We start from the raw sequence: 17,678 nt of genomic DNA on the forward strand, positions 1-17,678 counted from the left end.
CTAAGCAATATCTTTTTCTTGCTATTGACAATACATTGACTGGTCCAAACAAATCCATATGTAGCAGCTGTAATGGTTCATCAATTGTTGTTTCAAGCTTCTTCTGAAATGATGCTTTCCTTTGTTTGCCTTTCTGACAAGCATCACACAGACCATCCCTTGAGAATTCAACAAGAGGAATTCCTCTTACTAAGTCCTTTTTGACTAGATCATTCATTGTTTTGAAATTCAAATGGGATAGCTTCTTGTGCCATAGCCAACTCTCAACTGAACTTGCTTTGCTGAAGAGACAAGTAATAGATTCTGCATCTGTAGAGTTGAAGTCAGCTAAGTACACATTTCCTTTTCTAACTCCAGTTAGAACCACTTTGTTGTCTTCCTTACTAGTGACAACACAGGCTTCAGAATTGAAGGAAACTGTATTCCCTCTATCACATAGTTGACTGATACTCAGTAAGTTGTGCTTGAGACCATCAACTAATGCAACTTCTTCAATGATGACATTCCTTGTTGAAATCAAGCCATATCCCATAGTAAACCCTTTGCTGTCATCTCCAAAGGTTATGCTGGGGCCAGCTCTCTCTTTAAACTCTGTGAGCAGGGAGAAATCTCCAGTCATGTGTCTTGAACAGCCACTGTCCAAGTACCATAGATTTCTTCTATTTTCCTGCACACCACAAAATCAATCAATTTGATTTTGGTACCCAAGTTTCCTTGGGTCCATTCTTGTTAGCCTTTCTCCTAGACTTCATTCCTCCTGCATCTTTAGACTTAGGTGAGTTTGAGTCAACCTTGGTCTTAGATGTGGTTGGTTGAGGTGTAGGGTTAGTCACAACATTATCCATCACATTTATAGAATTATTAGGCATGGATTGTGCATACATGTTATTCCACATTGGCATATTGTATGGCATTTGAGGCATACTGAATGCAGCAAGATAAGGATTGTTAAAATATGGCATGTTTGCAAAATGTGCATAAGGATTTTGTTGAGACATAACAGGCATAGCATGTAGAGGTGATACAGACATGTTAGGCATGGAAGAGGGTACAGTTATGGGAGATTTCTTAATAGATTTACAGTTAGCAGATAGATGATTAACACTACTACAATGCACACAGCTTTTTCTAGGAGCATACTTGTCAGGTGTGTAATTGTTATGTTTGTTAACTCCTACCTTCCCATTTCTGTTGGATTTCCTTTTGGATTCCTTTTTATCCTCAACCATCTTGAGCCTATTGTTTAACTGTTCTAAGGTCATGTGCCCTACATTCACCTTTCTGACATCTTTGGATGTGCTTGCTCCTTCTTTGACAAAGTTCTTTGAAGTTGAACCAAACTTTTTGTTGAGTTTCTTTAGATTTTCTCTTTTAGAAACATCTGCCTGTTTTAATTGAGGAACCTTCAACGGATGTTCCTTTTCTTCCTTCAACGGATAACTTTCATCATCCGTTGATTCCACATCCGTTGACAGTCCATCAATTAATTCCAGTTTCTTTTTATTTTTATCCCAGGCAGTTTCACAGAATGATTCAATTCCTTGGACTTTGGCAATTTGAGCACTTACATCCCTAGATGTTTTCCAGGCTTTAATCACCTCTTGCTCTTTCTCTAATTGATTGGAAAGTATTTCTACTTTCTTAACAGATTCAGCTAGTTCATTTTCAACAGATATACAATGCAATTTGGTTTTCTCTAGGTCAATCAACTTATTTTCTAACACAGTATTTCTATTACTTAAAAACAGATTGTTCTCTTTGATCCTACTATTTTCTTTAGCAATAGATTTAAGAGACACACGCAAATGATACAATTCAGTAGACATGTCATTGAAAGCATCATTGCACTCTTCTTTAGTAAGCTGTGTTAAATCAGTAGTGATTACCTGATTGCTTGATGAACTAACTTCGTTTTCTTCAGAATCAGCCATGAGAGCAAGGTTGACATAATCCACATCTTCATCCTCTTCATCTCCATCAGCTGCCCAGTCCTTTTCTTGAGTAATGAAAGCCCTTTCCTTCTGTTTGAGTAGATCAAAATATTTCTTTTTGTAATCTACTTGTTCAAATTTCTTCTTTTCAGAGGTTGGCTTTCTGCACTCACTTGCAAAGTGTCCACTTATACCACAATTAAAACACTTGAACTTGGATTTGTCCACCATGTTCTTATAGGGTTTAGTGGCTCTAGTGTTTTTCCTGAACTTCATCTTTGCAAATCTCCTGGACAGAAATGCAAGATGCTCATCAATACCATCAGAGTCATCTTGACTGGAGTTGTCTTCATTTTCAGCAACTTGCTCTTTACCCTTGTCTGATTCTGGATTTCTTACACCATCTTTGGAGCTTGATGTAGATCTCACAGTTTCTTTTCTGCATTCTTTCTCATTTTCAGCTACCAATGCAACTGAACCTCCTTTCTTTCTCCCCCTCTCCAATACCTCATCCTGTTCCAACTCTAGTTCATAAGTCTTCAAGATTCCATATAATCTTTCAAGAGTAAAGTCCTTATAATCCTGAGAGTTTCTTAAGGAAACAGTCATGGGTTTCCATTCCTTTGGTAAGGATCTCAAAAATTTAAGATTTGAATCCTTCACCTGGTACACTCTACCATACAGCTTCAGTCCATTCAACAGCTTTTGGAATCTATTAAATGTGTCATTTAAAGATTCATTCTCTTCAAAATGAAAGTACTCATACTGTTGAATGAGAAGCTGCATTTTGTTCTCTTTTACTTGTTCTGTACCTTCACACAGCAACTGAACTGTGTCCCAAACCTCTTTGGCAGTTGAACAATTTATCACATTATCAAACATATCCTTGTCAAGACCATTAAACAAAATGTTCATAGCCTTCTTATCCTTGTGGACTTCTTCTGTGTCTTCCATTGTCCATTCTGCTCTAGGTTTTGGAATGGATTGACCAACAGCAATTGTGGCCGTAGCAACTGTGGCTACTTTGTGGGGAATGTGAGGACCATTCTCAATGCAGTTTACATAACCTTCATCTTGGGAGAGTAGATGAAGGTGCATTTTCACCTTCCAGTGGTGATAACTGTCTTTGTCAAGAACTGGGATCTTTACTCCAATATCCTTCTTACTCATCTTTGTTAGATTCCAAGATCTTTAAACTCTTTGTGTGTCAAGAGCTTGCTCTGATACCAATTGTTATTCCTAGAGGACTAACAATGAGATTTACAGAAGGGGGGTTGAATGTAAATCTCAAAACTTTTTCAGGTTTTGAGAAGTTTATTAAAGCAGTGTGTTCTAGATGAACAAGTGTATGAATTGCTTTGAGCTAATGCAGACAGATATATATTCAAACACAAAATGTAAAGAACACAACAAACTTTAAAAACTTTTCTGGTGGATTTGTTGTTCCACCAGAGATGGTATATTAGAAAATCTGTGTTCAACAATGTTGATCACAGCTGCATCCTAGTACAAACTAGATGAATTTTCTCTCAAGATATTTCTTAACAGCTCTGGAAAATCTCTCTCTAATTACTAGCTTCTTCTTGGTTTATATATTACCAAGTGTACAAGTGAAAAACAATATAAAATTACAATAGTAAAATAAGTTCTTCACTTGCTTCTTTTCCTGTTCACTCCAGTACTTTGTTGACTATTGCATCTTTGTACTAAAGAAGAACGGCTGCTTTTTCTGTTGATCCTGAAATTCGGCTACCACATCTCAGTTTTCTCTGTCAACCCATGTGCCTCTGTCTGTAGGTACAACTACCACTTATCAACGGCTAATTAGCAGAACATCCGTTGAAGCTTTCATCCGTTAATGACTTCATCCGTTGAAGGATGTTATCCGTTGAAGCTTTCATCCGTTGATGCATTTATCCGTTGATGCTCTCATCCGTTGAAGGATGTTATCCGTTGAAGCTTTAGAGACATCCGTTGAAGCTTAGCTTCTCATCCGTTGAAGGTCTTTAAGTCATCCGTTGATACCACTTCATTTATACAAAATTACAAGGCATGAAATATTTACAATTGGCCTTCCTATCTGCATATCATCTAGTAGTCAACATGACTTATAGTTTCTCTCAACTTCTAAGAATTACATTTTAAATACAGAGACTGAAATATGCTACAATACTAGACTTATTTCTAAGTAAAGCTACACCATCAACGGATAGCCAAAGTGGTCTTATCCGTTGAGGCTACTGACACTAAATTTCTACTTAAGTATTTTGTTAAACATATCATCAAACTAATGCACATATATTCCTAACAAGAGTTAATAATAATAATATTTTATAAAAAAAATTAGCTGAAAATTTTGCCTATAAATATACCATTATAAACCCTATTTGCCTCAACCCAAATAATTAACCCTAATTCTAAAGTAGAACACGAGGCAGGCAACTAATTCTCTCAACCTCTTCCTCCTCCATCACATTGTACTCTTGGTGGATACCGGTGGAGTGCTTCACACTTGAGGAGCAGCTGCTAGGGATTTCCGTTCATTGTTCTTGGATCGCTATTAAAGACTTCCATCTTTCCATTAACGTAAAGCTTCTTAAGGTAAACATACTGAACTACGAATTAAATATTATTTTTCACATGGATCCTGCGGAGGGTTTTGATTTTTTTTTAAGATTTAAATTTACGTTTTCGTTGCGTTTATGTGCTAAAAACCCTTCAGTTAAAACCATCGCTGGACAAACCAAGCCTTACATTTATTGGTTCTGATGCAAAATTGAGCATGTGTTTTGTTAAAATCTTTTCAAGCCTGCCCATCTGCTGGATGATTTAGTTCTCCATCTTTAGATGAAGATTTCGCATGCCAACTCATATGTTGAGATGTTCTTGAGGACATGTACAATCTTTTAAGCCGGTCTGTTATTGGAAAATACCTTAGAATTTTGTACGGTATAGATGATTTTTTTGAAATCGCCCCCTCTTTATTAGGTTTAAACCGATCATGACCACAAACCGTGCATTTTGTAATCTCTTCATTTTCTTTATAAAATAGCATGCAATAATTGAGACATGCATCAATCTTCTGGTATCCAAGACCCAACTTCTTCACCATCTTCTTGCAATAATAATAATTATCTGGTAATTTTTCATTATCGGACAACATACTCTTAATAGCCTTCAGGAGGGACTCAAAACACTCATGGCTGATATTGTGATCAGCCTTGATGTTCAGTAGTGTCGCCACTGTAGATAATTTAGTGTGTTTGGTGCAACCATGCCACAACGGCTTCCTCCCCTCTTTAAATAACTTTGTGAATGCCTTGATATCAGAATTTATAGGTTGCTCTCTAGTTTGTTCCCAATTAAAATCTTGCCCTGCAATATCATGAACCATTTCATCCATATGATAAGTAGTACTACTGCTCGAATAAATATATGTGAAGCTACCATGTCTTTTCTGCCCATGTGCCCACCAACATTCTTCGTAATTTCTCATGAACCCGTCAACGAGTAAATGGTAGTTTACCACATTTCTTTCTAGATAATTATTATTTTTACAACATCGACATTGAATCTGATTCCTTTCATTCACAATTTTCAGGTGACTATACGCATAATCCAGAAACACATCACAACCAATTCAGTCATAGCACCTATCTGAGTATTTGACTTCCGTCGTGCCATCTAAGTACGGTCCGAGAAAAAGTTCATGATATCACAATACCTATATAGATATAGGTGCATTTGCATTTCAAATAACATACTTAAAAAAATAGGTTCCATATATACGACATGAATAACTAAATCTTGACCTGTACAATATCTAAAAACTTTACCGATATTAATTTTGTTCATCTAATTATGTATACAATTGTATAAGTAAGTTTACATTTAATTATGAAACAAATATATACGTTTGAAATTGTTGAGGTTAGTTAAGTCTTGTTATTACTTCATTTCAATGTTTTATAAAATTTCTATATTGATTAAATCAGAACTAAAACTTTTAGCATTTGTCACCACAAATAGTAATGCACCATTAAAAGTAGTACTACTCGTAGACTATATATTTAATATCATTAAAAGTATCATATTTTACCATCTTCTCGACTATCTTAAATCTAGACTACACCACCATATTTAATCATATGTAGATTGTCATGTACTGTACCAAGCTTAAAAACTAATTAGCACCAACCTCAATAAATTTACAAAAACAAACACGTGAGCAACTTCCTCCAAATTAGCATAGTTACATATACATCAAACAAAAAATTTACTAAATATTAAATTATTCTCTTATGATATTTTAACCTATACATTGATAAAAAAAAAAGAGAACCAAACGTTAAACACACAAGTATAAACAGAGAAGATTATACACACAAGTATACACAAGTATGACATATATTTTAAAACTGACACAAGCATATTACAAGTATTATCAAGTATAACACAAGATACACATAGATTACACACAGAGAGATTGTAATTGGTAATCAAATCGGTTGTAATCTACACATATACATGTTCATTACACATAAATATCGATAGCATTTACACAGAGAGAGATGAAGAGTTAACTAATATAATACATAACTCAAAAATCCGTTAGCTGGCTATGCAGATGGGGTGGGTATGCCGATGGAATGATCAGAGGGTTTGAAGACCTGTGCTGCGTGGATTTGCAATTGGGAGAGAAGTTGTCCTCTAAAAGGTAAATTTTTAGTAGTTATTGGCAAATTAAAAAAAATTATTCTATAATTATTTTAAATTTATATTTTATATTTTTCTTTAATTTTTTGAAATTGATAATGTAAATATATATATATATATTTAAATTATTAATATAAATATATTGTTATTCACAATAAAGTGAAAGTTGTAAGATTTTAAGATATATTAATAATAATTTTATTTTAAATTCTTAACAAAAATACCATTTATATTAAAAAAATAATATTTTTAATACTTGGTATGTGATTGTATCCGCTCGCAAATAATTTTTGGTCGCTAACAAAAAATGCATCAAATCTTTTTTTTTTCAAATATAAAGGAAGTAAATTTTAAATAGGATTCCCGAGAATGACCCGAAGAGATTTCGTGAGAGTAAAAGAATATAAGTGTTTTAATATAGTAATTTTTGTCAATATAGGGGTATTTGTTTATATTTACAGATTTTCCATTAAAATTTTATAGGGCAAATTGATCAACGCCGTCAGGTAAACTTATGTGAGACACCCTCACACCCAGTTATTCATTTTAAATTTTTAATAAGATTTTATTTTAAGATATATATTTTTATTAATAATTTAATTAAAAAAATTTAAATAAAATACAATTTATATTGTTAAAAAGTTACAAAATTTAATAATGGGTCGTAGATGCTATTTGGTCGTTAAAAATAGTATGCCAACTTTTTTTTCAAATTAAAAAAATAATTTTTATTATTTTTATTTTTTTAAGATATAATTTTAAAAACAATTTTATTTTTACTTTTTAAAATTAAATAATATTTATAGTTAAATACTAATATTTTTAATATTTGGTATATGTGACTATATTCAGTCGTAGATGCTCTGTGTTGCTAACAAAAGTCTGCCAGTTTTTTTTTCACAAATTTAAAAGAAATGAACTTAAATTTTCTAAAAAAACAAATTTAAGTTAGATTTTTAATTTTTATTTAATTTAAAAAAGTTAAATATAAATAACATACTATTTATAGTTAAAAAATAATATTTTAAATACTTGAAATCTGTAATCGCTTTCGATTTTAAATGTGTTTCGGTCTCTAAAAAAATTGCGTAAATTTTGTTTTCTAAATTAATATATATTTTTTAATTCTTTCTTATAATAAATTTATGATATATTTTGAATAAAAAACTGATTTAAATATATATATATAATACTATTTATAGTTAAAAAATTGTATTTTTAATTATTTGGTATTTGTGACTGCTTTCGGTCGCAGATGCGCTTTGTTTGCTAATTAAAATAGCGCGCCAAAAATTTAAACAAATTATAAAATAAAAAAACTATCTGCGACGGACCTTGTTCGCAGAAAGCCACTGGTCGCCGCCTTTATTCGGTCTTCGGTTTAGCTAATGATTATAGTCGCTGATTTTGTTGCTGCTGTGGCACTTTCTGAACCAACGTCGGTCTAAAAAAAATCAGTAGCTAATAAATTATCGTCAATTTTTCGCGATTTGTTTATGGAAATATTGAATATTTTTGACTGATTAGCGACCTCCTGCCATCGCTAAAGTCTGGTTAGCGACGACTTTGGTCGCGGTCGCTGAAACCCGTCGCGGATACAAAACAATAGCTACTGATTTTGCGGTCGCTGATAAACTTGGTCGCCGATCGACTTTTTTTTGTAGTGTGATCATTAAGGTACCTATGGCATTATTTCAGCCTTATATTGGACTAGCCCCGCTAGCCTCTTTTATGACTGGACTAGTTACACTAGTCTCTTACGTCTCTATCCAATTTTCAAGGAATTCATTTGGAAACCTTTGTGTTGGAATACGAGAAAGTTCATCTAAATTCAGTTTTAACATTACCGATAAGTAAAATCGTTTGGATTCTTTCAAGTCGAAAGTCATTACTAAGTCCAATTCGAGAATTCAAGGAAAGTGAACAAATCGAGAATAAGCAGGGATCATAAGCTAAAGATATTGATCAAACGTTAAACAAGTGTATAGGTTCGCAATAAGGATAGTTCCATAGAACGATACGTAACAAGGTATAAGGGATTATCAGAAAATCTCGGTTAACAAGATATAACATATGAAAAGTTCATAAGCTCTCTTTAGGGTCAAGGGATCATAAGTTAACAAAGTATAAGGATAGGGTAATAAGTCTAAAAACAAGGGGTTATATTAACTTGTCGAAAAACGGGCATACCGTACTCGTAATACTCTTGCCCTTCTAATACAACCAAACAATTACAATCGAGTATATATAATTACTCTTTTAACACAAAATGGTTAACATGCAACTCCACTTTATAACATTATCAACTTAACGACTTAAGATACGAAGCCAAAACTACTACCTGCAATTTCATCTTAACACAAATCAACTCCAAATCAATCGACCCTAATTCCATATCTTATCATCACATATTCGAATTTTCTCAAATAATTAGAATCGATTATTCAAAATTTCGAACCTAGGAATAACAATTTTAAATCAAACATGCAAATTCTTCACTTAAACATTTCAAACCAAAATGCATGGACTAGAATCATCTCAACCGAATTAATCAAATAAAATGAACCCAATAATCCTTTAAAAACCCGAATATTTTAATAACACTAACATGCGTAATCTCAAATCGATAGACCAAGTTTAAACCACGTAATTCGACTTTGCAAAAATCAATACTCGAAATCGATCAGTTTAAATTTCACATTAAATCAACATGCATTAACTAAGTGAATTTGAATAGTTATTATAGGACTCAGACAAGCATCAAAGTCCATCGTCGGTTCACCGGAGTTCATCACCGGCGGCGGCAAGGCCTCGGAGATGCCCCAATCGGGGTTTTCTTCGACGAAACCTCACCGGTATCTCAAGAATCCAGTTAACAATCACATGCAAGCATTTATCAATAACTTTTATGCATAATCGAAGCTAAAACTCGAATTAAAACAAGAACCCGAGAGGGTTCATCACCGAATCAAGCACAAACACACACACACCTATACATGCAACCATGTGTATATATATATATAAGGTGAGAGGAACTCAAATCCTAAATTAGAATTGAGTTTAAGATGAGGATGGAAGAGAATAAGAGGGGAGAGAGAGAATACCGAGTGTGGAGAGAGAAGAGAGTGCCGGAAGGAGAAAAGGAAATGAAAGGGAAGGGGGAGTATTTATATATGTGGCACGGGCATTATGGTCATTTTTCATTTAATTTCTAGAATCTTGTTTATTTTCTCTCAAAAGTCAATAAATCTCTATTTGTAAAATATAAAAGATCTTTATAAAATCAGAAAATATTCCAAATCCTATTTTTAATATAAAGAGTATAAAATTAGCTATTCTCTCATATTTTAAAATAGATTTTTAAGCAACCGAAATAATATCTACGGATTTTACAAGTAATTCCCAAATAATAGAAATAAACTTATAAAATGATTTTAAAATATCAGAATATCCAAATAAATTTAACTATCATTTTTAAAAAGTCCCTTGGACTATTTTAGAGATAATAAAGCAAATCTCACACCTTGTTCATATTTCAAAATTTAATAAAAATATATAAGGTCCCTTAATTCCTTATTTAAATCAAATAAATCCTTTTTAAAACATTGAAATGCTCACTAATTCACAATTATACGCGTACTCACAAATATCATATATTCACATAACGCTGTACACCACAATTCGTTTCGATATACTTTAGCATATAATTCTCTTTTAATCCATGCATCTTTTGAATAATAGGTCTCGTTCTACTTGACGGCCCGATAATCACAGTTTAAACCCTTAGCTGACTCAGGAACGAGACTTTGCCCGTTCATTACTACTAATTAACAGAAATTATATATGAACCAAAAAAATCACTTATCCTTTTATTTTATTCACATAAATCCACGTAACGGCAGAAGAACTATAATATATTCATATAAATACATCGCGAAAATCACAGTCACTACAACATGCCCAGCTAATTAACGTCGTGATATACCCATCTTAGCATGACTGTGCCGCCGTGACATACCGCAATGTAATATTACAAAAACTTGAATCCAGTGATATGACATTATATTTATCATAACAGATTTTCTGTGTCGTGTGCTTATTGGCACATAAAAATTGGTGTTTAACATGTGCTCATGGGCATATCATGATTTGATTTGTGTACGTACGTGTGTACATAAACGTATGTACATAAGTCTCGTTTCATAGAAAAATTATCAAGTATATTTTTTTTTCTATCAACATTTATATATAATTTTTGGAACTCTTTGAAAAATTTAGCATTTCCCCAATTAAAAAATCCGACTATGAAAGAAAAGTAGGTATATTGTTAACAAAACACAATTACCGACACTAATAAAATTTGGCATTTTTCGAGTTGAAAATTCGATTATAAAAGAAAAATAAGTATTTTGTTAATAGAAAAAAAATGCCGACACTAATAAGGCCATAAGACTAGCTAATCTGTTATTTTTAATCTATTTTTCTTTGAAGAAGGGTAGATAAAAATATTCAATTTTAATTTCAATAATTAGATAAAAATATTCTAGTCTATTTCAGAAATTTGATGTACTTCGTTGTCACATTGAAACGTGGCGAACGACTTTATGCGACTGCATTTGCGTTATTCTTCCGTTTCTGGCCTTATCCATTTAAATTAATAGCTTCTGTCCAACCTCGAGTCTGTAATAAAGCCAATCAATGTATTTGAGCAATTTTTTTATATAACAGTTTCGCTTGTGCTTGCTTTTTTTTTTTGAGAGAAAGCATTGCCAGTGAGCAAGCACCAAGCACCAAGCACCAAGCACCAAGCACCAAACACCAAGGCAGAGTACTTGAAACTGGTTGTTGAAGCTCAGTCTCCTTTTACTTGATATTATTCTGTTACAACGAAATACACGAAAACACAATACCATTGTCAGTTGATGTGCAAACACTCAATTTACCAGGTACCAGGTTTAGTCTGGTGGTCTGTACTACTTAATATTTACTTTGTACAAAGTTTCCCGTTAAAACAAAATAATATGGAATGGCTAACCAGTGCCAGGCACAGGATAAACTGTAATGATTTTCTTAATTATAGTCATGTATTTTTTCGGTTTCTAAGTAAGGGTCAAAGATTTAAAGATCAAAAGCATTCAACAGACTAAACAAATTCGTGTTCAAAGTTCAAACCAAATCAAACATTGGATGTATCGTAGAAAGCTTCAAAGTTCAAGAATATTACACAAACCAACAATTATTACCCAAACCCAGTGAAAGCAAGTATCCAATCAAATTTTATACAAGATTTGCTTGAATGCAGATATCAATTTCGGAGGCCATTGGAAGAAGTACACTACAGCGTCAAAGGAGTGCCATATGATATCTCTTCCCTTTGGTGCGTATTTCACTTCCCCTTGGAACACAATGGCAGCATTTGGTGATGAGGACTGGTCGACTTTTGGAAACTCAACTGTGTAAATAATGAATAAGATAGGACTGAACTTCAGTTTGTTCAAGAATCTAGGCATCCAGCAATCAAAGCCAATTATATTTAGGAAATAATAACATTATAGCTTAGCAAAAAGAAAACTTCATATATAAAAACAAGAAATTAAATTAGTATCCTCCACATTATGGTTAAAGATTATATGGATCATGGAGCTTTATGATCTCCAAACCCAAAAGCAATGAGCATACCATCAAGAACTCTTGTGACCATTGTTTTCTGCAATAAGGTCCTCTAGTTCTTTTATAATGGCATCATAGCAGTAATCGTATTGTTCCTGAAACAAAAGTAATCATAGAAAGTTAACACAAGAATAGATGGAACGTGCAAAATCAGAAAAATCTAAAGCTCCTCATTCCGACCATGCAAGTGTAAATTTATTTTCAAAATTATCTGAAAATGGCAGAGGAAAGAAAATTTTCCTGAACTAAATGGGGCAACATTTATGTTGATCAGAGTAACAGATAATGGTGGCTATCAGGCGATAGTTAGAGGATTTATAACTGGATAGTGCCACCATGGTATTTATTTAATTTACCATGTCATTGATATCAGGCAATAGTTTGAATATTTTTTAACTGTATGCTATCCAGAAATTGCTTTATCTTTGGGCATCTGTGTGTGTTGGGGAGGGAGGGGGAGGGGAGCTACAACACGAAAGGTATATTTACCTTTGTCTGAACCATCCCTGTTCGCTGTAACCTGAAAGTATTTACAGTCTTAACAATATCCCGAGCGGACATATCCCCAATAAGAATCCTCTGGAGAGTATTGTGAACAGTGCAGTACGTTCCGGTTCTCCCTATACCTGCACTGCGAAGTAGTAGAAATTTCTTAAGATGCACATAAAATAATTACTATCTATCATAAAAGAGTGGATATTCATTAGACTGTGAAACCAACCTGCAATGCACCAAAATAGGTCCTGCGATAGGTAGTACAGTACTTAATCTTCTCCAAATATTACGCAGAGCCAAGGTACCCTTGGGAACTCCTTGATCAGGCCAATCACAATATTGAATATGCAAAATCGACAGTGGTGGCTCTTCTGACTAAAGGACATGAAAAGAATATATAAAAAAAAAATCAATATCCAGTTTCTGTTATAAAGCACTGCAAACTAGTAATCTATTTGATCATAGTACAACGCGTTACAAAATTAGACAGCTAGCTCAATAGGAAGTCAATTCCATGATTGTAATTGACAATCACTGCTAAAGTCATTTCTACGATGTCAATCCTTTTAACTGTTGTTGCACATTTCTCATGGATGATTATATAGGCCATTAACAAATAACAACTATAAGATGTATTATATATTCAAATTAGATTGACATTAAACTATAAGAATATAGGCAGTGTTGGAAACACAATCTCAGACACCTTACTATAATACTCAAAGCAAATCGCTCTTGTTGTAATAATATTAACAGGAGCAGATTACTGCCACTGAAAGTAGAGATGATCAATATGGTCTGCACTAGTTTAAATATATGAACTATAACGAGTTAATGACTAATTAAACAGGTAAAGCGGTTCATCTTGTCAGAGAGGCCAGCAACATAGACAAAGATAAGCATGTGCATTTTTATTCACTTGAAGAGTTTTGTTATATATATATATATATGGTGTTATTGATGTTCATGCTAATTTCATATCATATTGGAACTAGTTAGTTTCTCAATTCCATTATTTCTTTATTTTTTTTAGATCACTGCATATATACACAATCACTCACAGGAGAGTATTCAGCAACACTTTTAGCACTATTAAATTTCTTTTCTACCAATTTGCAGTACCAGTCACCTTCAGATTGCTTAACCTAAATAAACTTGCACAGTAAGAAACAAGTTATAGTATTTTATATTGACTACTATGCGGCTTTGCTGGGGCATTTGGAATTTTGAGACATTCCACAATTAATTGTGAAAGATTAAAAAGTATCACTAGTCGTGCTCATATTTGTGTTGCAGAAAAAACTAATTTACTTTATTTTTCTCATCATTTTGATTCATTTCTTGTGCAATCTTACAGAGGGAACATAAAGAAAACCTATGAATACCAGAAACTATTACAAGAGCAACTATTATCATGCACATCTAACATTCCAAAAAAGAAAAAAATAGTTAATAAAATCATATACCAAGTTAGCACATAATGGTCATAAATTGCAACCAACTATATAGTTTCACCTCCAAATTACGACCTTACCTCTTTGTAATTCACCTCCAAATTACGCAGAACTAGAGAATTCCTGGTTGTGTTTATCGATTTAGTAGTGATGCATATATTGCCAAATTCTCTTGGACCATCGCTTGTCTGAAAATAGTCTCCACATTTTTCTTTCTGCAAAAGAAATTTTAGTAATAAGAAATAGAGAAACAAATTCTAGAGCTCAAATGCTCATGAAAATCAGAATACTTATTATAATTCTGCAAGAGGAAATACCTTATCATTGTCAGCAAATGGAGTAAGCATTACAATCACAGGACAACGGTGCTGGAGTACCATCTCCCAAAAATCTTCATAGGTGTCCGGAATTGGATCCTGTGTGGGCAGTGGACCTTGTGTGGCTATGAACTCTGAGACACTCTTAGATGCAGAAGCCTACATGCAGAGAGTTATACTAATATGAAAGAGCTTCGGACACTAGTACTGTATTCCAGTAACTTAATGACGTATTAGCTATACCGTGATGAAGCTTGCATTGATATATCCAGTAACTGATGGTCCATAATCTCTACAGGGGTTCAAGCGAACCAAGTTTGTGTCAACTGAAAGCAATTTATTTGAGGAAATTATTATCTAATACAAGAGTATCATAACTATATCAACTTTTAGATAAACATAGAAATATATAGCATAGCATACATGGCACAACATCCGTATAACGGTTCTTGTTCATATTATTTTCGCTGTAAGCCACTGAAAACCTCTGCGGCTCTTTCAATATTTCTAAACCATTAACCTGTGAATAAGAATATATGGATCAGTGACCAGATGGAAAGTAGGGTTGATCACAAAATTTTAAAAAGTTGTGAAATAATAACAGGCGTGAATAGAAAACAAAACTCAACAAGGAGAGAGATAGAGAAAGAGAAAGTACAATATTTTTGTCCCGTGGCGGCAACGAATCAAATTCATGTTCGAGTAATTCGCTGTGGTTAATTCTCTTGTTCTCGAGAAACTTGAGAGCTTCTGAACAATGCTTAATCTGATCAGCTGATAGACTCAGTTTCAAATCATCGACATCGACCGACATTTCCGATTTTCAGCAAGGAATAAGGATTATGAGTATTATCATATAAACTAGTAAGATAGCCGTCACACGGAAATTTGTTGAAATATGCAAAAAAAAAAAAATTAATTTAGTGCAATATCGCAATTTTCAGCATATCTTTATATTGTGAAAAAATGCAAAGCTAAAATAGTTATTTCATTTATTTTTATATTATTTATAAATTATACAATTGGTTGTTAGAATCTGCGTATCCGGAAAATCAGTTTAACTTTGGAAACAAACATATGTTTTAAAAGAAAACATGTAAATTACAAAAATTTGTAAGCCTAGATTTTTCTAAAAAAAAATTACAAAAGATATCGATTGATTTATTACAAACCTTCATAAAGTTTTTTAGTGATTCTACAAAATCATGTAAAATCTTATATAAGCTAAATACATGGAAAATGTATTGTTCACAAATATATTAGTTGTCTTACATGGAAAATATATTGCTCACAAATATCCATTATATTGAAAGAAACTATAAAATATATTTATCTCAATCTTGGTCAAATCTTCATAAAGATATTAATTTTATTAGATTGAAAATCATTGTCTCAATTAAGTAAGCTGCATATATTGGAGATATACAATGTAAAAAATCCTACAAAAACCAAGATGAATTGTCAACCTATTGGCATTCGTGTTTCAGCTCTAATTGCAAGTCATAACTTATACTGTACAATCTCTCTCGGGCAAAAAATGATGCAGGTTAGTTTGTACTTTGTTTGAAAGTACAAAACATATATATATATATTTATAGTTTGAAAGTACTAAATTATTTGAAACAATTTAGTAATTTTAGTTTTTCTTGAAAATTACGTAATGATTTCAATATTATCAGATTATGCAAGATCAATTATCAAGCACAGAAGAGGGCCTTAAAGCTAGGGGGAAAAGCTTCTTAGTCGGAATTTCTGAACATAACTCTTTTCGTTCATTGGTATGTAATATAACACTCAATATATATTAGTTGGCAAATTAATAAAAATATAAAATTAATTGTTTGCATATATATTGATGACAGAGAGTACCAAAACCATTCACATTGGAATTTGGTGCCAAACTTCCTCGACAAATATTTCTTGTTTGCAAAGGAGGAATTAATTGGGAAGGAGTTTACGATAGTGAAAATCAAAAATTACTTGGATTTAAAAATTTTATTAAAGGTCATAACGTCCGACAAATGTATACGGTATTGTTGGATTATATTGGAGGTGGAAAGTTCTTTATTGAGATATATAATTCATCTGATCTTGCAATAGATTATTGTGGGTGTTATTCGCAAAATTGTGTGAATATACCTAATAATATAAAAGAAAAAGAGTTCATTCTCGGTTTGGATAATTTGGAGGATGAGAAGGCGAGGATGCGGTATTTTTTTAGCGTACTTGGAAGGGAATTAACTTTTTACAAACACACCATCCGACCATCTGATATAGCGCCATGGATAAGTAAAATGGTCGGTTATTTCTTAAATGTTTTCTTTTAACTTTTCTGTGTTATAAATGTTTAATTTATTGATAATTTTACTGATACAGCTATTACCAAGAAAACTGTCAGAATTATATGGACAATGGAAACAGGATTTTTGTAAATGGATAGTTTTTTGAGTTTTCATATAACTGTAAACGGGTTTAATTTTACAATTATACAACCTTTTTTGAGGAACAGGATTGTTTTGATTGCATGTGGAACATTTATATTTTCCTTCCAATTTTGTGACTTCTCCAAAGCAATCCATTTTGCTGCAACTACGGTACCACCATCCGTCACTCTCCTCCACATTATTAACTTTCACTTTGCAAAGGAAATTCATCTAAAAAATGATTAACATATGATGAATACAACTGTTTGGAGGTTATATAAGAAAAAGGCAGTTGCAATTTCATTACATATGTAGTTAGTACTACTGTTTAAAGAAAATAACTATTTAATACCTTCAGATAATCAGTTTCAGTTTTCTCACTGAGTTCTTTTAGGGTGACAGTATGAATAGTATTAGAAATTGACCCTTCGGACTGAGTTGTTGATGATGATATAGCTTTCCCCGAATGAACGTAACCTTCTTCACGGAGTCTAATTTGAGGAATGAAGTACATGAAATAAGTATGGTATTAACAATAAATTCATAATAATTAGTCATAATTACTCAAATAAATTGCATCATAATTTAACCTCTGTCTCATCTCAGAAACAACATCGTGGTCCAGGTTCAGATATATTTTGGAAGCAGGTAGAGTGCTAATCTGAACAGAGG

General features: G+C 32.8%; 1 protein-coding gene across 1 annotated transcript; it reads right to left on the reverse strand.

Moving 5' to 3' along the window:
• Positions 1-11,803: 11,803 nt before the first annotated feature.
• Positions 11,804-15,432, reverse strand: LOC141710886 (protein-tyrosine-phosphatase PTP1-like). Its single transcript, XM_074513384.1, has 9 exons — positions 15,242-15,432; positions 15,007-15,103; positions 14,827-14,909; positions 14,584-14,742; positions 14,347-14,481; positions 13,039-13,187; positions 12,807-12,948; positions 12,327-12,412; positions 11,804-12,099 (listed from the first exon to the last, which is right to left on the reverse strand). Exons 1-8 carry the CDS (start codon positions 15,395-15,397, stop codon positions 12,329-12,331), a joined length of 1,005 nt encoding a protein of 334 aa, XP_074369485.1. The 5' UTR covers positions 15,398-15,432; the 3' UTR covers positions 11,804-12,099; positions 12,327-12,328.
• Between the last annotated feature and the right edge of the window lie 2,246 nt (positions 15,433-17,678).

Source organism: Apium graveolens, chromosome 3 (genome assembly GCF_009905375.1).
Source record: "Apium graveolens cultivar Ventura chromosome 3, ASM990537v1, whole genome shotgun sequence".
NCBI lineage: Eukaryota > Viridiplantae > Streptophyta > Magnoliopsida > Apiales > Apiaceae > Apium > Apium graveolens.